We start from the raw sequence: 20,801 nt of genomic DNA, 5'->3' as shown, positions 1-20,801 counted from the left end.
GTCACATTTTCTCCCACAAAGCTGGCTCTACTGGAGCAGAGGCGAGGAGGAGGAGAGGGCATTTCCTGAGAGGCAGTAACACTGTCTATCATGACTTCAGGACAACCACACAGCTCACAATTTGCAAGACGTCTTCCCCTCTCCGGTCTTGTCTGAGGATAAGCGGGGTGTGTTGCCAAGGCCTGGCTGGTCATTTTGTCTTTGGACATGTCAGAGGGCACACAGCTCCTCAGAAATGACATGGGTGTGTGCCTCATTAATGGGGTCAGACATTGAGAGGCGACTTCTCAGCTCATAAACTCTCTCATCACCCAAGGCAGACACAAGTAGTTATGTTCCGAAAAAAGTTCAAGTACATGGGCTCACATTTCAACATGGGAGAGAAGCTTGTGACTTAAAGAAAGTAGGCTTGGGAGGGAAGCAGAAACTCTCTGATAAAGAAAAAGGCTATCCACCACGGTCGTGGTTCACAGAACTGGTTTGTTTCTCCCTAGAGATCGGAGTGGAAAGGTTTCCTAAAACAGTTACAGTGCCAAGGAGACCACAGAGGTGCTGCATTGCTCAAAAATGTTTTTGCAACTGTCGTCAGTGCTTGCAACAATCCTGTCTCAAGATCTTCAACAGAGGCATTGGGTAAATGGGAAATGGAAATAATGTTTTGTAAGAGTCAAAAGTAACAAGAAATCAAGTCTGGCCATGGTAAAGTACATAGCATTCAGGGTTCGAAAATGCTAGGTTCCTTCCTCCAATCCACCCTAGAACGTGACAAGGCCAAAAATGCTCTTAAGCCCGATTTTCCCCCGGCTCTGTCTGTCTGCAGCAGGACAGGATACCACAGGATTGTGTGGGCGAGCAATGAGAAACCACTCATAGCTTCAAAACCTGGGCAATGATGGCGTGAGACAGACCAAAGGGGCTTTCTGAGACCCTCATCTTGATCAGACAATGTGGCTTTTTTTTTAATGTGACTCACACTTTCTATGGAAAATTTCCATAGAAGATGGAAAGAGAAGCCTGGTACTGGGGGCTCACACCTGTACTCCTAGCTACTCAGGAGAATGAGATCTGAGGAGCATGGTTCAAAGTCAGCCCAGGCAAGAAAGTCCACGAGACTTATCTCTAACCACCAGGAAACTGGAAATGGAGCTGCGGCCCAAAGTGGTAGAGTGCTAGCCTTGAGTGAAAAGGCTCAGGGATAGTGCCCAGGCCCTGAGTTTAAAAATTAAAAATTAAAATAAGGTAGAAAGAAAGGGAAGAGCTAATATACTTAGAATAAGACTTTCCAAAGTGACTGCTAATTCTGTCAGGCCCTCTCACATTCTCCTCATCAGTGTGTGTCTTGGCAACCTTTCAGGAATGACGGAAGAATGTTTAAACAAAGAAGATGAAAGCAACCCCAGCAGCCCAACCTCAGCCCCCCTGTTTCACCCCATCCACCCACAGAAAAGACCCACTTACAGTTGCTTCCCAGGGTTCAGCGAGCCCATGTCGATCTCCCGGTCAAACTCAGTGCGGATGTCATTGAGTGTGCCATCATCCCCAAAGGCCCCCCACTCCATGTTGATGCACATCCGCCCCTCATCGCCCTCCACCATGTCAATATGGCGCATCTCCTCCATGTAGCAGGCGTTGCTGCCAGTGCCTAGACAAAGCAAGGGACCACTCAGCACCCACCTGTGCTGATGGATGCCCCACCCATCTCTAGCCTGGGCAGAGACAGATCCTTCTTCCCTCTCTAGCCCACATTCCTGTGCTGCGTGGGACAGCACCCAGCGCTCGCAGCAGGTGTTCACTCACCCACAATGAGACCAATCTCACAGTTCTGGTCATCATAACCACAGGTCATCATGGTCCCAACTGTGTCATTCACCACAGCCACAATGTCAATATCAAAGTCCTGTGGAGATCAAAGAAGGGCTCTGACCTTCACCACCACAGAAGGGAAACAAGTGTGAAGATAGAGGAAGGGCGCCAAGAAGCCGAGCTCAAGTGCAACTCAAGGCTGCCTGCCCCCCTATAAACCCAACTCAACACCAAAGGTTAGAGCTAGAAATCTAGGTCCAGACCCAGCCAAACACACCTCACTCTTACCCTGATCCCCCATATCATGGCGGACCATTTTCCTGATGCCACCCTGTGGTCTGGTTTATAGTCAGAGCTGCACTAAGAACAGCCCATCTTGTCTTTTCCAGCTTTACCTCTCCTCTTCTTCCTCCTCCTTCTCCTCCTCTTCCATCTCCTCCGCTCTCTCTTTCCATCTCACCCTCCTCAAATCTCCTTAGCTTCTCTTCTGCTAGACCTAACTTTTCCTCTCTCTGACCCATTCCATCCTCTTATCTAAGTCACATAGACTTTCTTACTTGACAGTGACACTCAAGTCTTCAGGAGTTTTCCTGTATCATATTAACCTCAAAACCCCAAAGGCATCTGATCATACACAAAATTATGGGGTAAATATACAGCAGGAAAGAAAAAGGCCAAATCTTTCCTTAAGTTCTATAGAAAGTTCTCGTGCTGAGTTGGAAGACAGGGATAGATTTCAGAGTGGACACAAAACAGCCTATAAACTCCAAGCTCTTGCTTACCCCCACTAACACTCACCCCTCTCCGCTGGATAGCCTTTCGGATCAGAGCCACCACATCTCTGCCTTCCACTCCACTGGATTTGAACCCCTTGGTCCATGAGACAAGGAAACTCTAGAAAAGGATCAAAGAATAAACATTGACTGCTCACAAGTAAAATGCAGACCACATTCCTCCAACAGTCATCATCAGCACAGTCACGACTGAATTTGTCGATTATTTCCTGTCTGGCCAGGAAAGAAGAAACTTGGGCCACTAGAAACCAGGAAAGCAGATTAAATGAATGATTCCTTCATGATTTGTTGCCCCTACAGGTAGAAAAGGCAGGACATAGAACTATCAAAATAAGACATATATCCCTAGAAATCATTCATTCTTTCAAGAGTCTCACTCGTAATACTTCAAAGGATTTCCTGATGTTTCATTCTGTTATCTTCAGTGAAATAGAAACACTGTGGAATGTCCAGGGGGAGAAGTGACAGAGCATCTCCCCCTGGAACTTCTTCACCTTGCTCTCACAACTACACACAGTCACCCAGGACTCTCAACTGAAACTTCATCTGCATCACAGGTCAAGGCCACCACCCACCCAAAGGTAGCAGGTGGCCTAGGAATTGTTCCTAGTCCTTCCAACCCCAAGGGTGAAGCATCTTACCTCATCTAGTTTAGTCTGGTGGCAGGGGAAGGAGAAGGTAAAGCCCAGTGGGAGCTTCTTGTCTTTGATTTGTAGCTTATCCATGAAGTTGGCCAGGCATTCAGCAATATGGTCAAACAACTAAGGACACATGACACAGGAAAAGATAATCAAGGAGGTAGAAAGCATAGAGATGAAGAACCTGGGCTATTGGCTTAGAAAAAAAAAAAAACTAAAGCTCGGCGCCAGTGGCTCACATCTGTAATCCTAGCTACTCAGGAGGCTGAGATCCAAGATCGTGGTTCAAAGCCAGCCAGAGCAAGAAAGACTCTTATCTCCAATGAACCACCAAAAAAATAGAAGTGGTACTGTGGCTCAAGTGGTAGAGTGCTCACCTTGAGCAGAAGAGCTCAGGGACAGCACCCAGGCCCAGGGTACAAGCCCCATGGCTGACAAAAAAAAAAAGCTAGTTAAAGTTGTGCCAGATCCTTACAACTCTGAAGTCTTCATTTGCTCATCTATACACATAGACTTCTCCTCAGAGTTACCAATGCATGTAAGGGCTTTGCTCTAGGGCTTATTATATAATATCCTCCATTTAAACTTGTGTGTCAAAATAAATTGTACAGAGGGAGAAATTATGGCCAACATTATCAGAAATTTAACGCATGCCCAAAGAACAGAACGTACTTTGGTGGCCCCATCCAAGATACCCAACTTATTACCTTACCAGAAAGGAAAAGCTCAAGTCACTGCCAAGAAGTATTTTTAGCATCCCTGTTTCTTGTGACTGGGGGAAGGGTAGGCCACTGGCAATCTATGAATCCACTCAACAAAATAAGCAACTTTTATATTTTTTGTCCATTCTGAAAAAATTAATCCCCTGGAGGCAATTTGAAGAGGTTATCTTTGTGTTCTAATTTCAAAACAGAAGATTCAGTGCTCCATGAAGAGCACTGAAGAATAAAAAGGGTTTTGTGGAGGAAGAACCTAATAACTGTGACCATACTGAGCAGGACCCATAGCTCCTAAGCCTTAGAGAAAGCTGTATTCACAAAAGCGGGGCTTTTTAATCAGCTCCAAAGCCCACAACTTTATGGCTCCCTTCTTGCTACTCAGCATCCTCAAAGGTGACCCTCCAGATGCTGAGAGGCTGTGACCAGACACACAAGAGGCCAGCAAGGCTGAGCAGATTGCAAGGACCAGGTTAACCAAGAGGCAAAATCTAAAGACCAAGGCAGGGACAGAGAAGAGAGAGAGAGAGAGAGTGTGTGTGTGTGTGTGTTTGTGTGTGTGTGAACACCCATCATTCCCTTTCCAGATAGAAGCAAAGATGAAGATTTCACAGAAGATTGCCAAACGGTTGTCTTGGACAAGTAGTACTACCATCCTCACCTGGAAACATGTTAAAAATGCCAATTTTAGGCCAATAATGGTACCTCACACCTATAATCTTAGCTATTCAGGAGGCTGAGATCTGAAGGTCACAGATCAAAGGCAGCCCAGGCAGGAAAGTCCATGAAATGCATCTCCAATGAACCATTAAAAAGCTGGAAATGGAGCTACCATTCAAGTGATAGAACACTGGCCTTGAGCATAAAAGCTAAGGAAAACTGGAAGATAGCAAAGGAAGGGGTGACATTGTCCAAAAAGATATGTATTCATTACCTGACTCATGAGACAGTACCCACTCTATACATCACCAATTTTTTAAGTGAAAAAAAAAAAAGCTAAGGTACAGTGTCCAGGTCCTGAGTTCAAGCCCCAGCACAAAGAAAAGAGAAGAGGCTGGGAATGTGGCTTAGTGGTAGAGTGCTTGCCAACATGCATGAACTCTGGGTTTAGTTCCTCAGTACCATATTAACAAAAAAGCTGGAAGTAGTACTGTGGCTCAAGTGGTAGAGTGCTAGCCTTGAACACAGTGCCTAGGTTTGGGAAGGAAGGAAGGAAGGAAGGAAGGAAGGAAGGAAGGGAGGGAGGGAGGGAGGGAGGGAGGGAGGGAGGGAGGGAGGAAGGGAGGGAAAGAAAACTGAAGGGAAGGGAAGGGAAGGGAAGGGAAGGAGGGAGGGAGGGAGGGAGAGAGGAAGGGAGGGAGAGAGAGAGGGAGGGAAATTTTAGCATTCTCTCAACATCTTACAAATACTGTAGCAGAAAGTCTGAGGGCAACACCAGCAACGTATTAGAGGTGATCTTCAGGTAGTGCAGTTTAAAGGACGAGAAAGTATTATTTGCATATACAAAAGATCTGAGAGATAGAGGGGGAGGGAGGCTGACAAGCCTATAGGTTTCTGTAAAACCTGGGGAAGGTCAACAGGAGAAACCTAGAAAGATAAGGCCAGTCTAATCTGGGAGGCAACCAGCTCTAAGGGACGCCCCATGTAGTTTCTGTCCCTCTACCTTGATCCCAGAAAAGTTAGCCCACCTGATGCTGGGCCTTCAACTTCCAAACCAAAACATTCTCAAAGACAGGCAAGTGCAGAGCCAGGACCAAAGGAATCAGTAGCAGACCTAACTCACTTGAACAGGTGCCAAATATATAATTATGTAAGGGTTTCCAGATAGATTTTTTTTGAGCAAGTTCTGGTCTGTTCAGAGATTATATAGGTTATATTACGTATATTCCCAGTGCCACCTTCTTGATGGGCTAGTCAAAATGATCTCTAGTTCACTAGGCACTGGTGGCTCATGCCTGTAATCCTAGCTACTCAGGAGGTTGGGATCTGAGCATCTCGGTTCAAAGCCAACCTAGGCAGGAAAGTTTGTGAGACCCTTATCTCCAATAAACTACTCAGAAAAAGCTGGAATTTGAGCTTTGGTTCAAGTAAGAGTGCACTAGTCTTGAACACAAAAAGGCTCAAGGATAGTGCCCAGCACCTGAGTTCAAGCCCCAGAAATGGGAAAAAAAAAAAAAAAAAAAGACATCTAGTACAAATAACTGTATCCAAAGAAAGGAAGCTGTGCAAAGAGATAAAGCAATCATCAGAGATGCCAAGGCTCGCACCTAGACCTAACCACTGTTCCCTTTCCAACAGCCCTCCCAATGAAAGGCAGAGAAAACAAGCAGTAAGGAGGCTTTAAATACTGCCCTCATCCAGACAGTAGCCACAAGCTATCTCTGGTCATTTCCATTAATTAGAATTTAGGCAGGCACCAGTGGCTCACGCTTTTCATCCTAACTGTTCAGGAGGTAGAGATCTGAAGATCTCAGTTCAAAAAGTAGCCTGGACAGTCAAACAGGAGACTCTTATCTCCAATTAACTGGAAGTGGAAATATGAGAGCACAAGCCTTGAGTGAAAAAGCATGAAGCCCTGAGCTCATGCTCCAGTACTGGCACTATAGGTTTGCAGGTATACACATATATACATATACAATTAAAATTACACATTTTAGGTGCTCAGCGCCCCAACTGACTGGTAGTCTTACACAGGACAAAAAAGTTATTTGGGCTAGTTTTGGGCTCAAAAATCCTATACCTTTTTAAAGGGAAGAAGAGAAGACCATTTGCTTCCTGGTCTGTTAGTTGAGGATTTAAGGATAAGATGCTAGGGGAAAGCACTAACACCCCCTTGCCATAAAAAGGCTCAAAGGGCATCATTCTATGAAGTTTCCTGTTTTGTTTTGTTTTTTTCCTTATTGGTTGGAGGCTCTGTTCCTTCTTCTGCCTATAAGATATACTTTTTAAAAACCTTAGCAGGGCATTCCTGCAATCCTAGCACACAGGATGCTAAGACAGAAGGATTGAGTTAGGGGTCTACACAAACATCTTGCCTCAAAAAAAAAAAAAAAGTGTAACATTAGAGTCATGTGTGAATATAAGGTAATTAGCCCAATGAGATATTGTACTTCATTTGAACAAGTGATCTTTGTTACAACAAAAGATGGCCATGAAAATGGCCATACTAAAGTAAGAACCATTTGCTGGTATAATTTCAGATAGAGTCCAGTGTTACAAGGCCTGGAGTCAGGAAGGAGATTATTTCCTGAGCCGCCGAGGATGTTGCATTAAGAGACCACTGTTGGAAATGATATACATATTGCAAAGACTGATTTATTTGTACGGTACCTGGGCCCTACCTATTGTAGGAGATGAGACTCCACCTAACACATTATCATGACATTGCAAGTCTTCACAATACTAGACTAACTTTAGGTGTTCTTTTGGGGTTGTGTCTTATTTATCAAGTCTCAAATATATGTAATTTGGAGTGGGGAATTCAGGATAAGAGACAGGCAACAGGAAGAAGAAAAGGTGGCCACATGACCATATCTCCCATGAAGGGGAACAATGCAATTGCTGACTACAGAGACTGAGAGTACAGGAGGAAGAACAGCTAGATGAACACGCAAAACCTCCCATGGAAAGACAGTAGGCATTGTCTCGAAGCTACCCACAATCTATAGGTCCTATCATCTCTCTTTACAGATAAATTAAGTGGAGGCTCTGCCAGGTGGCATTGCTAACCCAGAATCAGCTAGATTGCTCAAATATAGGTCTCAACCTTTCAGTATTCCAGTATGATGCATGCATGGGAAAGCAGTGGAAGAAGCCTTTCCCTTCTGTGGTTCCTTCCCAACACTGTATTGGAGATAGGTGGGTGATACCCCTACATAATTCCTTCTCTAACCTCAGCCTTCAAACAAGGCAAACAACTTTACCCTTTGAGCCACCACCAAAGACAAATAAAGGACCTAAAAATATCTCACTCACTCGGTTCATAATCAGTAATTCTTTTCCCAGCAGTGGCCTGCTTAGGGGAAGGAACAGGAACTAAAGGAGACCTCAGACTCCGCCCTTTCCAAGATGTGTCATTGCCATCCTACATAGTTATCCCTCATTCATTCCTTTTACTACTGACTACCCTCTGGGCAGAAAATGTGGCAGGAATAGCCAGATCTCCTGCTGTGGGGAAACAGTACTGCTGTGCCAGTGTCCAAGGGTATCTTGATTGTCTCTCTGTGGCAAGGGAAGATGAAGAAAAGACCATCCCAAGGGAGGTGTTTGTAGAGCCACACCTGTGTGCCAGAGCCTCGCATGATGTCCTCAGGGATAGCATAGATCTGGTTCTCCATCTCCACCTTCTGGAGTCCATTGTCTGTCACTCTTACCCGGAGCACGCGGAAGTTTGTCCCTCCAAGGTCCAGAGCCAAAAACTCACCGTGTTCTATAAACAAAGGTGGAGCCACAGTTAGTTTAGAGAAAGGATCCAACTGCCTGACAGAGATCAACTATAACTTAAAATCCTAGCCAGTGCTCGTGTCTCAAGCCTGTAATCCTAGCTACCCAGGAGGCTAAGATCTAAGGAGCTCAGTTCAAAACCAGACAAATCTGAGAAACACTTATCTATCTACAATTAATCATGAAAAAGCCTTGAATGAAAAAGCTAAGGTACATGGCTCAGGCACTGAGTTCAAGCCCTAATACCAGCACAAAATAAACAACCAAACAAAAACTTTTTTAAATACTGAAAACTCTGAGTCCCTCAGTGAACACTCCTTGTCTATGAGTGCTATAATGACCGATGGATCTTACACTTCTTAATTTAAATTTTATTGTAAAGGTGATGTACAGGGGAGTTGTAGTTAATAAGTCAGGTAATGAATACATTTCTTTTTGAACAGTACCACTCCCTCATTTTCTCCCAATTTTTCCCCTTCTGACCCCACTCCCCCAGGTTGTAAAGTTCATTTTCAACATAGTATCTAGTGATTCTCATTGCTGAGTTGGTTCACATTTCTGTGATTGCCTCCCCAAATCAGATAAACTTATATACAAGACAAAGGGTACAGAAATAAAAAAGTGACAAAGGGTAAAAAAAAAACAAAGGGAAAGAAAGAAGGAAAAAAGAACTGCAAACAGTATAATAAAAAAAAAAATCTCGTTTCCATTTCATTTCATTTCCATTTCATTTCCATAAGCCCCATTCATAAGGACATGGAAAGACTTAGAAAAAATTATATCAAGTGAAATAAGCCAGACCCAAAGAAACATAGGCTGCATGGTTTCCCTCATTTGTAAAACTAGAATGTCTATAAATCTACAAGTTAATCCGATGGATAGTAAAAGACAAATAATTACATTTGAGCATGATTAATTAAACAGCACTCTAAGCATTCACACAGTGAGAACAAAGGAGGAAGTTCTTAGGAGAGGATCACAATGGATCTTACTACTTAATGCTTAGCACTCTTATAATTCATATCAACAATGTGACAGTTTCACATCCAACAGTGGGGCCCTCACCCTCTCACAAGATTGACTGTTCACTACATGTTTAGCAAGTCCCTATGGAGCTCTAGGGCCCCACAAGGCCTATGCCAGAATTCTATATTTTAATTCTATTCTTCATATCCAAAACTTGACCTTTAATATTTATACTGCAATGCCAATGTCCTACACAGGATAAGGCCACATTGTTATAAACTCAATGGCTTAGTAAGTTGCTAAGCAGGTGTCCCTGAAGAAACTCAGGCTTAGTAGAATTTGAGAGGATGCTGAGCCTCAGAGTATGTAAAGCAAGAGTTGGTCCACTTAGTTGGACGTAGTGGCTCATACTTGTAATCCTAGCTACTCAGTAAACTAAGATCTGAGGATCACAGTTCAAAGCCAGACCAGGCACACAAATCTGAAAGACTCTTATCTCCAATTAACCAACAAAAAGCTGGGAGTAGAGCTATGACTCAAGTGATAGAGCACCAGCCTTGATTTAAAGGCTAAGGAACCACCAGTATCCAGGCTCTGAATTCAAATCCCAGTACCAAGTAATAATAACAACAACAAAATTGTTCCACTCAGTTCCTCCACTCAAGCCATGGGTTTTGAAGGAATAACAAAGAGGATAGAAGGAATCTGGGAAAGTCTGGGGTCAAATCTTCCTGTGTCACCAGAAAGATGGAGTTCCTTCCCCCCAGAAAATAAGCAGTGCAGACAGGAAACATCTAGATTCTGGACAATAATACAGCTAACTACAGGGACGTGGTGCTCCATTGTAGATCACAGAATGAAAATGCTGAAGAGGCACCGCTGAGCCCATAGCAGGGCTGGGTGGCTAGTAGGCAAGGGCCAGCGGGGAGGGGAGGCGGCTCACCCACACTGCACTGCGTCCTCCTGATGGGCAAAGGCTCCACAAGTCTCCCACTGCCCCACCCCACATCTTCTCAAAGAGCACAGTAGCTTACTAAGAAACACACTTATTGGCTTCTTCCTCAATACAGAGTCCCTCTCCTAACGGAAACTGAAGTACAACAGAATGGACAGTAGGGTCAGACTAAATGAAACAACAGGTTTATTCCATCCATCCCCAACAAAGGTGTTAAGATCCATCCCCTCAACACCTTTAAGACTTACGCTGGTTCACTGATAGCACCACCACAGCCCCTAGAGTACAAAGGGGAAACAGAGAATAGACATATCCCATGGACTTTCCCCAGGACTCTGAATGCACAGCACTAGGTGGTATTAGAGTGAATCCACTGGGCCTCAATTATTCCATTTCTAAAATGGAAACATCATCCAGGCATCAATGTTTCATGCCTATAACCCTAACTACTAAAGAGTCTGAGATCTAAAGATAAAGGTTCAAAGACAGCCCTTGAGACTCTTATCTCCAAAGAACCAAAAAACAAACAAAAAAAAAAAACAAACCAAGTGTAGCTGTGGTTCAAGTGGTACAAAACTAGCCTTGAGTAACAAAAGCTAAGGGTCAGTTCCCAGGCCCGAAGTTCAATTCCCACTATGGGCACAGAAAATTTATAAATAAATATATAAATAAAAACAAAATATAATAGGAACAACATATTTAATAAGATGGTTGTGAGGAGGAAATATGCTTCAAGCACCTAATAACTGTGCCAAGAACTTAAGACACACTCTGTAAGTGCTAAGTACTTCCTTCACGGGTTCTGGGCAAACAGTACCCCACACCTTCCCTGAGAGTCTCCCTGGCCAGAGCCAGTAGGGGACACTATAACAATCTGTCTAAGAAAAGCCATTGGAATCTGCACTAATGTTCCATCTTAGGTCCTGGAGACAGCCTCATGATTCACGACAGTTGTTGGCTCACTAAAGCAATGCCAACCTTGTCTGGGAGAATTCTGTCTGCTTCATGGTCATGAGCAACTTTTCCAGACACTGATTCTGAGCCTTCCCTGGTCGTGGGATCTCAGCCAGATTATAGGAAATGCAATGTAGTAGTTGTCATGAGGGATGAAAAGGAACATCAGGAATGAACTGCCTTATCAGCACTCTGAGATCCAGGACGCACGCGATCCGCTGAATCAGTTACCATGGGGGACGGAGGTGACCAGGGCTGCCCTAGTTGGTGATCACCCAAGGCCTGCCCTGCTGGATTCAGCCCAGCCCAGCTCCATTAGGAATGTGGCTTTGCTCTATTTTCTGGTGAACTGGAGGGAAACTACAAATAAGAAAATAATTGCTGAAAATTCTGTTCCCAGGAAAGAATGTCCCCTGTTTTCTTTAGATTCTTCAGGACCAGCTATCCAAGTCCAGAATCTGAGGCAGGTCTGGCCTTGAGATTCTAGAAATCCTAAGGTGACTCCTTCAGAGCACACATAGAGCTGTGGTTCAGGGCTGTAGATTAGAGATAGATGGGTAGGCCTCAGGAATCCCAAGTAACTATAGTTGATATTTGAGTCCACTTATTAAGGAACTATCTCACCCTAAATTTTCTTGTTGATGGCTCATTTACTAAATGAGAGATTTAGTAGATAGGTAGCCTACCATGTCGATGTCTTTTAACAGAAGACAATCTTGATTTGTTAAGCAATGAGCATTCATTTACTTATAAATGTCAACTTACTGATACTCAGCTCAGATAAACATTATAATTCAAATTCATAAATGAAAAAATTCAAGGCTCAGATCAAGCAATGCCAACCAGGATGCAGATCCAGGCTGGTTCTCTGGCAACCCTGCTCCACCTCACAAGGAGACTACTCACAGGAAAGTTGTAAACTTTCAAATGATCTCTTGTCTGACAATGTCAAGAGCACTGGACCTTGAGGTCACGGTGGCCCCTAGATTGGCCTGGGTAATGGAGGAAGTGATGCTGTGTCTCAAAAGTTGAGTCACTTGGTTAAGGTCATGCAGGAGCAAATGAGAGCCAGTGTTAGAAGCCAAATCCATCTGACTCCAAAGCCTGTCCCTGGCCAGCACTGCCACGCCCTCAGCTTTCCCAGCTCTGGTTCCTGGAAGCTATAAAGTAGTGAAAAAGAAATCAAAGATACCTTTCACCTTGATCAGTCTGCCCAATAAGCCCCTTATGGCCTTATTAGATGACTAAGTCCTCTCAGATTTAATCTTTCACATTGAGTGGAGGGATAAGTGTGAGGTGACAGTTACACAGTCACTGACAAAGGTGACATGCTCTAGAGTGCAACCTGGAACCTCATAAAGCTGGCTGACGCAGGATCCTCTCCCCCTCCAACCAGAGAAGGGGCATCATCTGCCTACTAAGACAAGGGAAGAAAAAGAAAGAAAAAAGCCTTAAATAAATGATACCGGCCCCTGCGGAGAGGAAATGGCGATGGGAGGACCAGGTGCCACCCCTGACACATTGCCCAACAGTGAAGACCCAAGTAGCTTCCACTGGCAGCTGACTCATTTCCCAACCTAGACTACCAGCCAACCTACTTTCACTTCCGCTCTTATCAGACACCTAAAGTCAGTAAGATAAAGGAGTTCCAAGTTCTCCTGGGAACTCACCTGTCACCAGCAAAGACCAAGAACCAAAATGGCATCTGACTAACCACCTGTAATGAAAGTCGATGTAACCTTAGCTGATATGACTTCAGTCATTTATTTGGATAAGTCTTCACTCCAACACTGTTGAAGCTGAGACGTGTGCTGGGGGGAAGAGGGGTGCAATAATGGAAGGGTACAGGGAAGGAGGGAGGGAGGGTGAGCAGATACAGTCATTATATTCAATGTACACTATGTAAAACATAAACTTCATAACTTGAGGGTAGGAATGAGATAGGGAAAGATGGAGGAGATAGATGAAAAGTATGATGATCAAGATGCACTGTACTCATAACCTGACTTCTGGAATTGAAACCCCTTAGTGCATATATTAGTAAGTGGGCCTGATACCTTCCTGATGCCAGTGTTTTTCTGAAGGATAAGGGACAGGGGACAGTGAATTTCCAACCAAGTTTATTTCTAATAGACAGATACTTATCACCAATTAAAATAGATCACCATCTGTTTCCCTCATCAGGCACTCAGGGCAGTGTGCCAGCCAGTGTCTAAGAATGATTTGCAAACACTTTTGGTTTAGTTTTACACTTTCAAGCAGTAGTGCTGCTTCATGCAAAACCAACTGTGAGCTGAACCAGAAACCCAGCCTCAGACTCCAGAAGTCCCCTTTGCACAAGTGGTTTGTATAATGTTCCCAGAATGTGGGTCATTCATGAAGCTGGCAAGGTATGTCCACAGCAAGGGAAGGCACTGGGGTTCAGTTCAGCTCACCTCTTGTACCCTCACATCCAGTTTTATTTATTTGTCTCTACTTTTGTATTTTATGAGGTTCTACATCAGAATTTCGTATGGTTAAATTTGGAACTGAAGTCCACTACCTCAAAAAAAAAAAAAAAATGGAAAAAGTCATTCCAAGAAATGCTTGAAAAACACTATTTTGCAAGTCAAAAACTGAACCCATTCAAAGACTTCCTAACACAATACTTCACATCTATCACTAGTTGTTTTAACATTGAATGTGGATGAGTAACCAAAACCTTCTTAACTACCTGATGCTGCACAGTCACTGACTTGGCAGGAAGAGATTGGAATTAGAAAGAACAATTAGAATAGATTAGAAAGGTTGTTCGGGGGCCAACATGAGACAATCGGACTGAGGAGTTGTCAAAGAAAAGGGAAGATATGGAGGAAGAGGACATATGTGGACATAGTTGGTATCCAGTAAGAGAGGTTTGTTTTAATTATATGGGATGGTACCAGTTGGTAACTGCAAAAAATAAAAATGACATCCACAAACTATAACACCAGGCTTACATGACATGGCTACAGCACATGTCCAAAGACTATGGTTTCTCAAGCAGGCCAGATGCATTCTAAAAAAGACTCCAGTAGCACTCTGGGGGATACGTTAGTGCCAGGGAGGCTGGTTGCTGTGACAGTCCAGCAGAGCAGCAATGAACGCCAAAGATCCAGGATCAACCATCTTGGTTTGCCCAGAATGGAGGGATTTCCAGTGACATAGGACCTTCAGTAGTGAAGGTATCTTTGACCAAATGGTATTTGGTCACACCTTAGAGCTTGAAGCCCTTCTTGCTTACCCAATGCATGAGGCATGCAGCTGTCAATGTTTTCTTAATCATTTTCATTATCTTTAAATACTTGCACAAAGGTGCTTCAATTCAACAAATATCAATCTATCCGTACATAAATATATCTGTTATTCCTCTCCCCAGCCATCTATCCCAACCCCATCTGTCTTTTGAATTAGGGCAAAGGCACACATCGAGAACACAGGGACACACACACACACACACACACACACACACACACACACACACACACACACACACACACACACACAGGCACACATCGAGAACACAGGGACACACACACACACACACACACAGGCACACATCGAGAACACAGGGACAGACACACACACACACACACACACACACACAAAGGCACACATCGAGAACACAGGGACACACACACACACACACACACACACACAAAGGCACACATCGAGAACACAGGGACAGACACACACACACACACACAAAGGCACACATCGAGAACACAGGGACAGACACACACACACACACACACACACACACACACACACAAAGGCACACATCGAGAACACAGGGACACACACACACACACACACACACACACACACAGGCACACATCGAGAACACAGGGACAGACACACACACACACACACACACACACACAAAGGCACACATCGAGAACACAGGGACAGACACACACACACACACACAAAGGCACACATCGAGAACACAGGGACAGACACACACACACACACACACAAAGGCACACATCGAGAACACAGGGACACACACACACACACACACAAAGGCACACATCGAGAACACAGGGACACACACACACACACACACACACACACACACACACACACACACACACACACTCACATCTAGAAGCATGGTTTGTCAAAATTTAATATAACAGCAGAGGGGGCATGGCTCTAGTGACAAAGCGTTTGCTCAACAAATGTGAGACCCGGAGATCAAATTCCAGTACTTGGGGACAAGGGGACTTTTTTTTTTTTTTAATATTTTTGTCAGTAATGGGACTTGGGCACTGTCCCTCAGCTCTTCAGCTCAAGGCAAGCGCTCTACCACAGCACTACTTCCGGTTTTATGGTGGTTAATTGGAGATAAGAGTCTCACAGACTGTCCTGTGCAGGCTGGCTTTGAACTGCAATCCTCAGATCTCAGCCTCCTGAGTGGTTAGGATTACAGGCGTGAGCCACCAGCGCCCGACTGGGGAACGATTTTTTTAATTCATTGAAAGGCAAGGTGATTGGCACAATGCCTGTCATACATAAAGGCCATCTACCATATGCAACCTATTAGTACAATCATCATTTGTATTTCTGGCACCACACAAATACACTTAACTATTTGCTTTGTCTCTATTGCCAGACTGTTGATTCAATGCACAGCAACCAAGATAAGGGCTTCGCTCAGGGTTTCACTAGCTCCTATAAAACCTATCACTAGCCCAGTCTCCCTTTATCATATTATATGCTTGAATTATATGGCTGAATATTGCTCTCTAATTGTCTATATAAGCTTTATCTCTCAGAGGACCAGTTTTCAGTATTCAAAGGCAGGGCACAGGTAGCTTGGCACACCATGGCCTTATAGAGGAAAGGAACCTCAGATAGGACTTTGTTATCAAACTCAACAGCTAGACTGGAGTTCTCAAAAAAAGAACTGGTGAATTGTGTTGCTCATGTGGGAGGCTCATAAGCATAAACGTGGCACAACTGGTGTTCTTTTTCTTTCTTATTTCCATGTTTTATTTTAATAACATCAATCTTAGTTGAAAAACAAGTTTTCATACAGTACATTAAAAACAATGGAAAAAACACCTCTTTTAATGTACTGTGTAAGTTATTTCTTTTTCTCTCAGATTTTCCCCCCTTTGCTTCATCACCCGTCATGACTGTTTTTGATTCTGGTACGCTGTGTCTTGTATATACCTTTATCTTATTTGAGGTAAGGGAAGGCAGAATAACAAAATGGTGAAACAAAGAACAAAGGGTGAACCAATCCAACAGTGATTCTCACAAGACACTATGTTGAAAATGAACTTTACAACTTGGGGCAGGGGGATGAAGAGAATCAGAGGGAGGGAAAGTGGGAGAAAAATGAGAGAGGGAGAACAATGCTCGATAATAAATGTACTCAAACTTATTTATGTACAACTGATGTTCATAAGGGCCCAGGGTTGGTCTGCAGCTGGTTAAGTTGAAATCTCAACGCTGCCATCTGTTTGCTGTGACTTGGGCAGGTTGCTTGCTCTCTCTAAATCAGGTTTCTTTTCCTATAAAATTAGGTTACAAGTACCTACCACTGGATCAGTAAGAACTGTTGAGGCTTTAACATAGTACCTGGCATTTACTAAGTCACCACCACCACCAGCACCATGATCACCAGCACCAGTACCCTTCCCTGCAACCTAGGGAGTGAAATCGGTCTCGAGGATGAAGATAGATTCACCTGTGAAAGCAATTCACGATATAGAGTAGTAGACACATGTCAAACAATTAAGGTGACACTACTTTCCCCTCATTCTGCAGCCAAGATAAGGAGTTAATTAGCATATCAGAAAAATACTTCTGAATTGCAAGCCCCTGGAACACATATATTTTCCCTCAGGTTGTATCTAAACTTTGTTTTAATGAAACAGAGCCAACTCATATTTATGATTCATTTGAATGGATCATCTGATTTGCTCTAGAAACCTTAGTTCAGTCACATGAGACAATATTAAGTGTAAATTTTCTAGCCATTGAGCCAGGGCTGACCATACAAAATCCCCACTTTGCTACCAACTGGCTGCGGGTGACCTTGGCAATCATCAATCCTCTCAGCCTCAGTTGCATAATTTTGCATAATTTTTAAAGTGAGAATATCTTACAAAGTTTCTGTAGAAATAACTATAGGTATATTTAAACAGCAGAGTATGTGCATGCATTAAATGGTATCAATTATTTCTACATGTCCTCTTAAGATGGAACTTTCTCTAAAAGCCAGACCCTTATGTCATGAGAGGAAGTGGCAGAACCCCTGACAGTACTGTGTCATGACCATGACATTGATTAGGGCTGCCTACAGAGTCAAGAATGTGTCATAGTTGCCAGCGCCTCATATCTGTAATCCTAGTTACTCAAGAGGCTGAGAGCTGAAGGACTGAAGTCTAAGGACAGCCCAGGCAGAAAAATCCATGAGACTCTATTTCCAAAAACATAACAACAAAAAGCTAAGCTGGAGGTGTGGCTCAAGTGATACAGCATCAGTCATGAAAGCAAGCCAAAAAGCATAAGGCTCTGAGTTCAGACAGTATTGACAAAATTAACAAGGGTCTTGCTTGGCAGACAGAAAATATAACTGCTTCCTTTCTCCAATTCTTGCAAAAGCCAAGAGGGTACACACAATAAATAATGGTGGGAATAGAAGAATATGCAGAAGCCTCATACATTGTTGGTGACCATATAAAATGGTTTGACAATTTTAGGGTGAGGTCTGGCAGTTTTTCTTTATCTAAGTATGTACCAAACTATGGCCCAGTAATACCATTCACAGATGTTTACCCAAGAAACTGAAAATGCACGCTTACAAAAAGGCTTATGTAACAATGTTCACAGCAACTTCACCCCTAATAGCCAAAAACTGGAGACTGACTGTTCAGTATCCGTCAATTTTATGTCATGTGACTTAAATCAGATCTTAGAATCAATAATCAAAGGCAACAAACTATTGATAAACCCAAGATAGATAAATCCCATTGAGGATGAGTAAAACACTTGCATTGAAAACAACTACTGAGCAAAGCACCAGTGGCTCACACCTGTAATCCTAGCTACTCAGGAGGCTGAGATCTGAGGATTGCAGTTCAACGCCAGCCCAGGCAGGAAAGTCCCTGAGACTCTTATATGCAATTAACCACCAGAAAGCTGAAAGTGGAATTGTGGCTCAAGTAGTCAGAATGCTAGCCTTAAAACAAAAAGCTCAGCAACAGTGCCCAGTTCCTGAGTTCAAGCCCCAGCATTAACACAAAACAAAACAAAACAAACCACTACTGAGCTGGGATGCCACTGTTTCCTGCTTTTAAGCCTAGCTACCCAGGGAGCTGAGATCTGAAGACCAAAATTCAAAGCCACCCCAGACAGAAAAGTCTGCAAGACTCCATCTCCAATTAACCAGCAAAATGCTGGGTTTGAAGGTGGAGTTCAAGAAGTAGAGCCAGGCGCCAGTGGCAAATGCTTGCAATCCTAGCTACTCAGGAGGCTAAGATGTAAAGATGGCAGTTCAAAGCCTGCTCAGGCAGAAACATCCATGAGACTCTTACCTCCAATAAACCACCAGAAAACCAGAAGTGGCGCTGTGGCCTCTTGAGCTGAAGAGTGCAGGGACAGTGTCCAGGCCCAGAGTTCAAGACCCACAATAAAGAAGAAAGAAGAAAGAAGAGGAAGAAGAAGAGAAGGAAGAAGAGAAGGAGGAGGAAGAACAAGGAAAAGAAAAAGAACAAGAACAAGAAGAACCAGAACAACAAAAAGAACAAGGAGGAGGAGGAGGGAAAAGGAGGAGGAGGAGGGCCACAATAAGCAAGCAAGCTGAGCAGTGCAAGGTACACTTAGTTCAAGCCCCGGCACTGTCACAAAATGCTGCAACTACTGTGTGAAACTATTTTATGTACAGTGCTAGAAGAGATAAAATTACTACAGGTACAGGTGGAAAAAACTAGAGCATGATATCCAGGGGGTCCACTGACTGGGAAAGACAGAGAATTTTCATGGGATATGCTAATGAGAATCATATAAAAAGATGTATATATTTTTGTCAGCTTATCAAATAATGGGCTTAAGGTTTATCATTTCATTATATGTACATTTTCTATCAAGAGAAGAATCCTAACATTTAACTCTAGGTAGTAATATACATGCTCAAGCTGCAGGGTTGAAATGAACAAATTTTTGTGATTTATTTCACAATGTATCAAATAATAGGATGAACTGATGGTTGGAAGGATGGAAGGGGTATGATATGGTAAGTCTAGTTAAAAAAATGCATGTTCACTCTGGAACATTTAACCTTTTTTAAAGGTTAAAAAAAGTAAAATAAAAAACAGAGAACATCTTTTGATTATTTTAATTGTACAAATTTATCATGTATCATGCTATAATTCAGCATATATATATATATATATATATATATATATATATATACTGTACAATAATCAAATTGTGGTGGGGGGTTGGGGAGGAGATGGAAGGGATGGTAAGGGGGAAAAAGGAGGAGACAACAATGCTTGATAAAAAATGTACTCATTACCTTGCTCATGTAATTGTAACCCCTCTGTACCATATTTTCACAATAAAAAAAAAAAAGAAAGTAGAAGCAAAATAATAATCAAATCGTGGTAGTTAATTAACATTTTCATCCCCTTAAAAACAATTAATGTTTAATTAACACAGTAATTGCACACACCCTGGCAGACAGTTCAGTCATCTGAGAAAAGTATTTCTTGACGATCCTATGCAGTTCCTGGGGCATGAACTTAGGGCCTGGGCACCATCCCTGAGTTTTCATGCTCAAGACTAATGCTCAACCTCTCAAGCCTCAGCTCCATTTCTGATTTTTTGGTGGTTAATTAGAAATAAGAGTCTCACAAGACTTTCCTGCCCAGGGTCAACCTTGAACCACAATCCTTAGATCTCAGCCTCCTGAGCAGCTTGGAATACAGGCATGAAAGTGATCAGCATTATAGGTTATTGTCCTGATGCATGCTCTTATGACTCACAAATGGTCTCACAGATAGGCCTTTCCTATCTGGTCTTCAAATGTCCCAGCTGTTATTGAGCAAAGTCTACCCTGAGCATACCTTTTGCAGCGGTGGGTCATAGCTCCATAGGTATATTCCTATCACAGGTGAAAAAGTCCCTAGCTGGTTCTCCCCTAACAACTTAAGAATTTTACATCTCATCTTTTCTCAAAAGAGAAAACAGAGGATTACACTGTCAATGAACAGCTTGAATTCAAACCCATTTAAAGCTAGAATTTGAATCTTCCTTTCACCCCACACTGACCTGAAACCACACACTGTATGTGTAACAAGAAGTGGCTAATTATGCAATGCCAGTTTAGAATAAAAACTGGTCTGAAGACCATTTATGGCTTTCACACTGTGAACTGAAAAACACTTAACTGGGCACTGGTAGTGTACCTGCAATCCTAGCTACTCGGGAAGCTGAGATCTGAGAATCAAGGTTCAAAGCCAGCTCACACAGAAAAGTTAGACTCCAAGTACCC

The 20,801-nt window shown here is 43.1% G+C and overlaps 1 protein-coding gene across 1 annotated transcript in view; it reads right to left on the bottom strand.

Annotated features, from left to right (window-relative positions):
- Nucleotides 1-20,801, bottom strand: part of Hk2 (hexokinase 2) — a 62,821-nt gene that overhangs the window by 17,288 nt on the left and 24,732 nt on the right. Inside the window, exons 3-7 of the mRNA XM_042699715.1 lie at nt 8,232-8,380; nt 3,239-3,358; nt 2,602-2,697; nt 1,798-1,897; nt 1,459-1,642 (exon numbers count right to left, since the gene is read on the bottom strand). Coding sequence (XP_042555649.1) covers nt 1,459-1,642; nt 1,798-1,897; nt 2,602-2,697; nt 3,239-3,358; nt 8,232-8,380 — 649 coding nt within the window. The remainder of the gene's footprint in view (nt 1-1,458; nt 1,643-1,797; nt 1,898-2,601; nt 2,698-3,238; nt 3,359-8,231; nt 8,381-20,801) is intronic.

Source organism: Dipodomys spectabilis, unplaced genomic scaffold (assembly GCF_019054845.1).
Source record: "Dipodomys spectabilis isolate Male_0828 unplaced genomic scaffold, ASM1905484v1 ptg000262l, whole genome shotgun sequence".
NCBI classification, from domain to species: domain Eukaryota; kingdom Metazoa; phylum Chordata; class Mammalia; order Rodentia; family Heteromyidae; genus Dipodomys; species Dipodomys spectabilis.
This window is presented reverse-complemented; position numbering and strand designations above follow the sequence as displayed.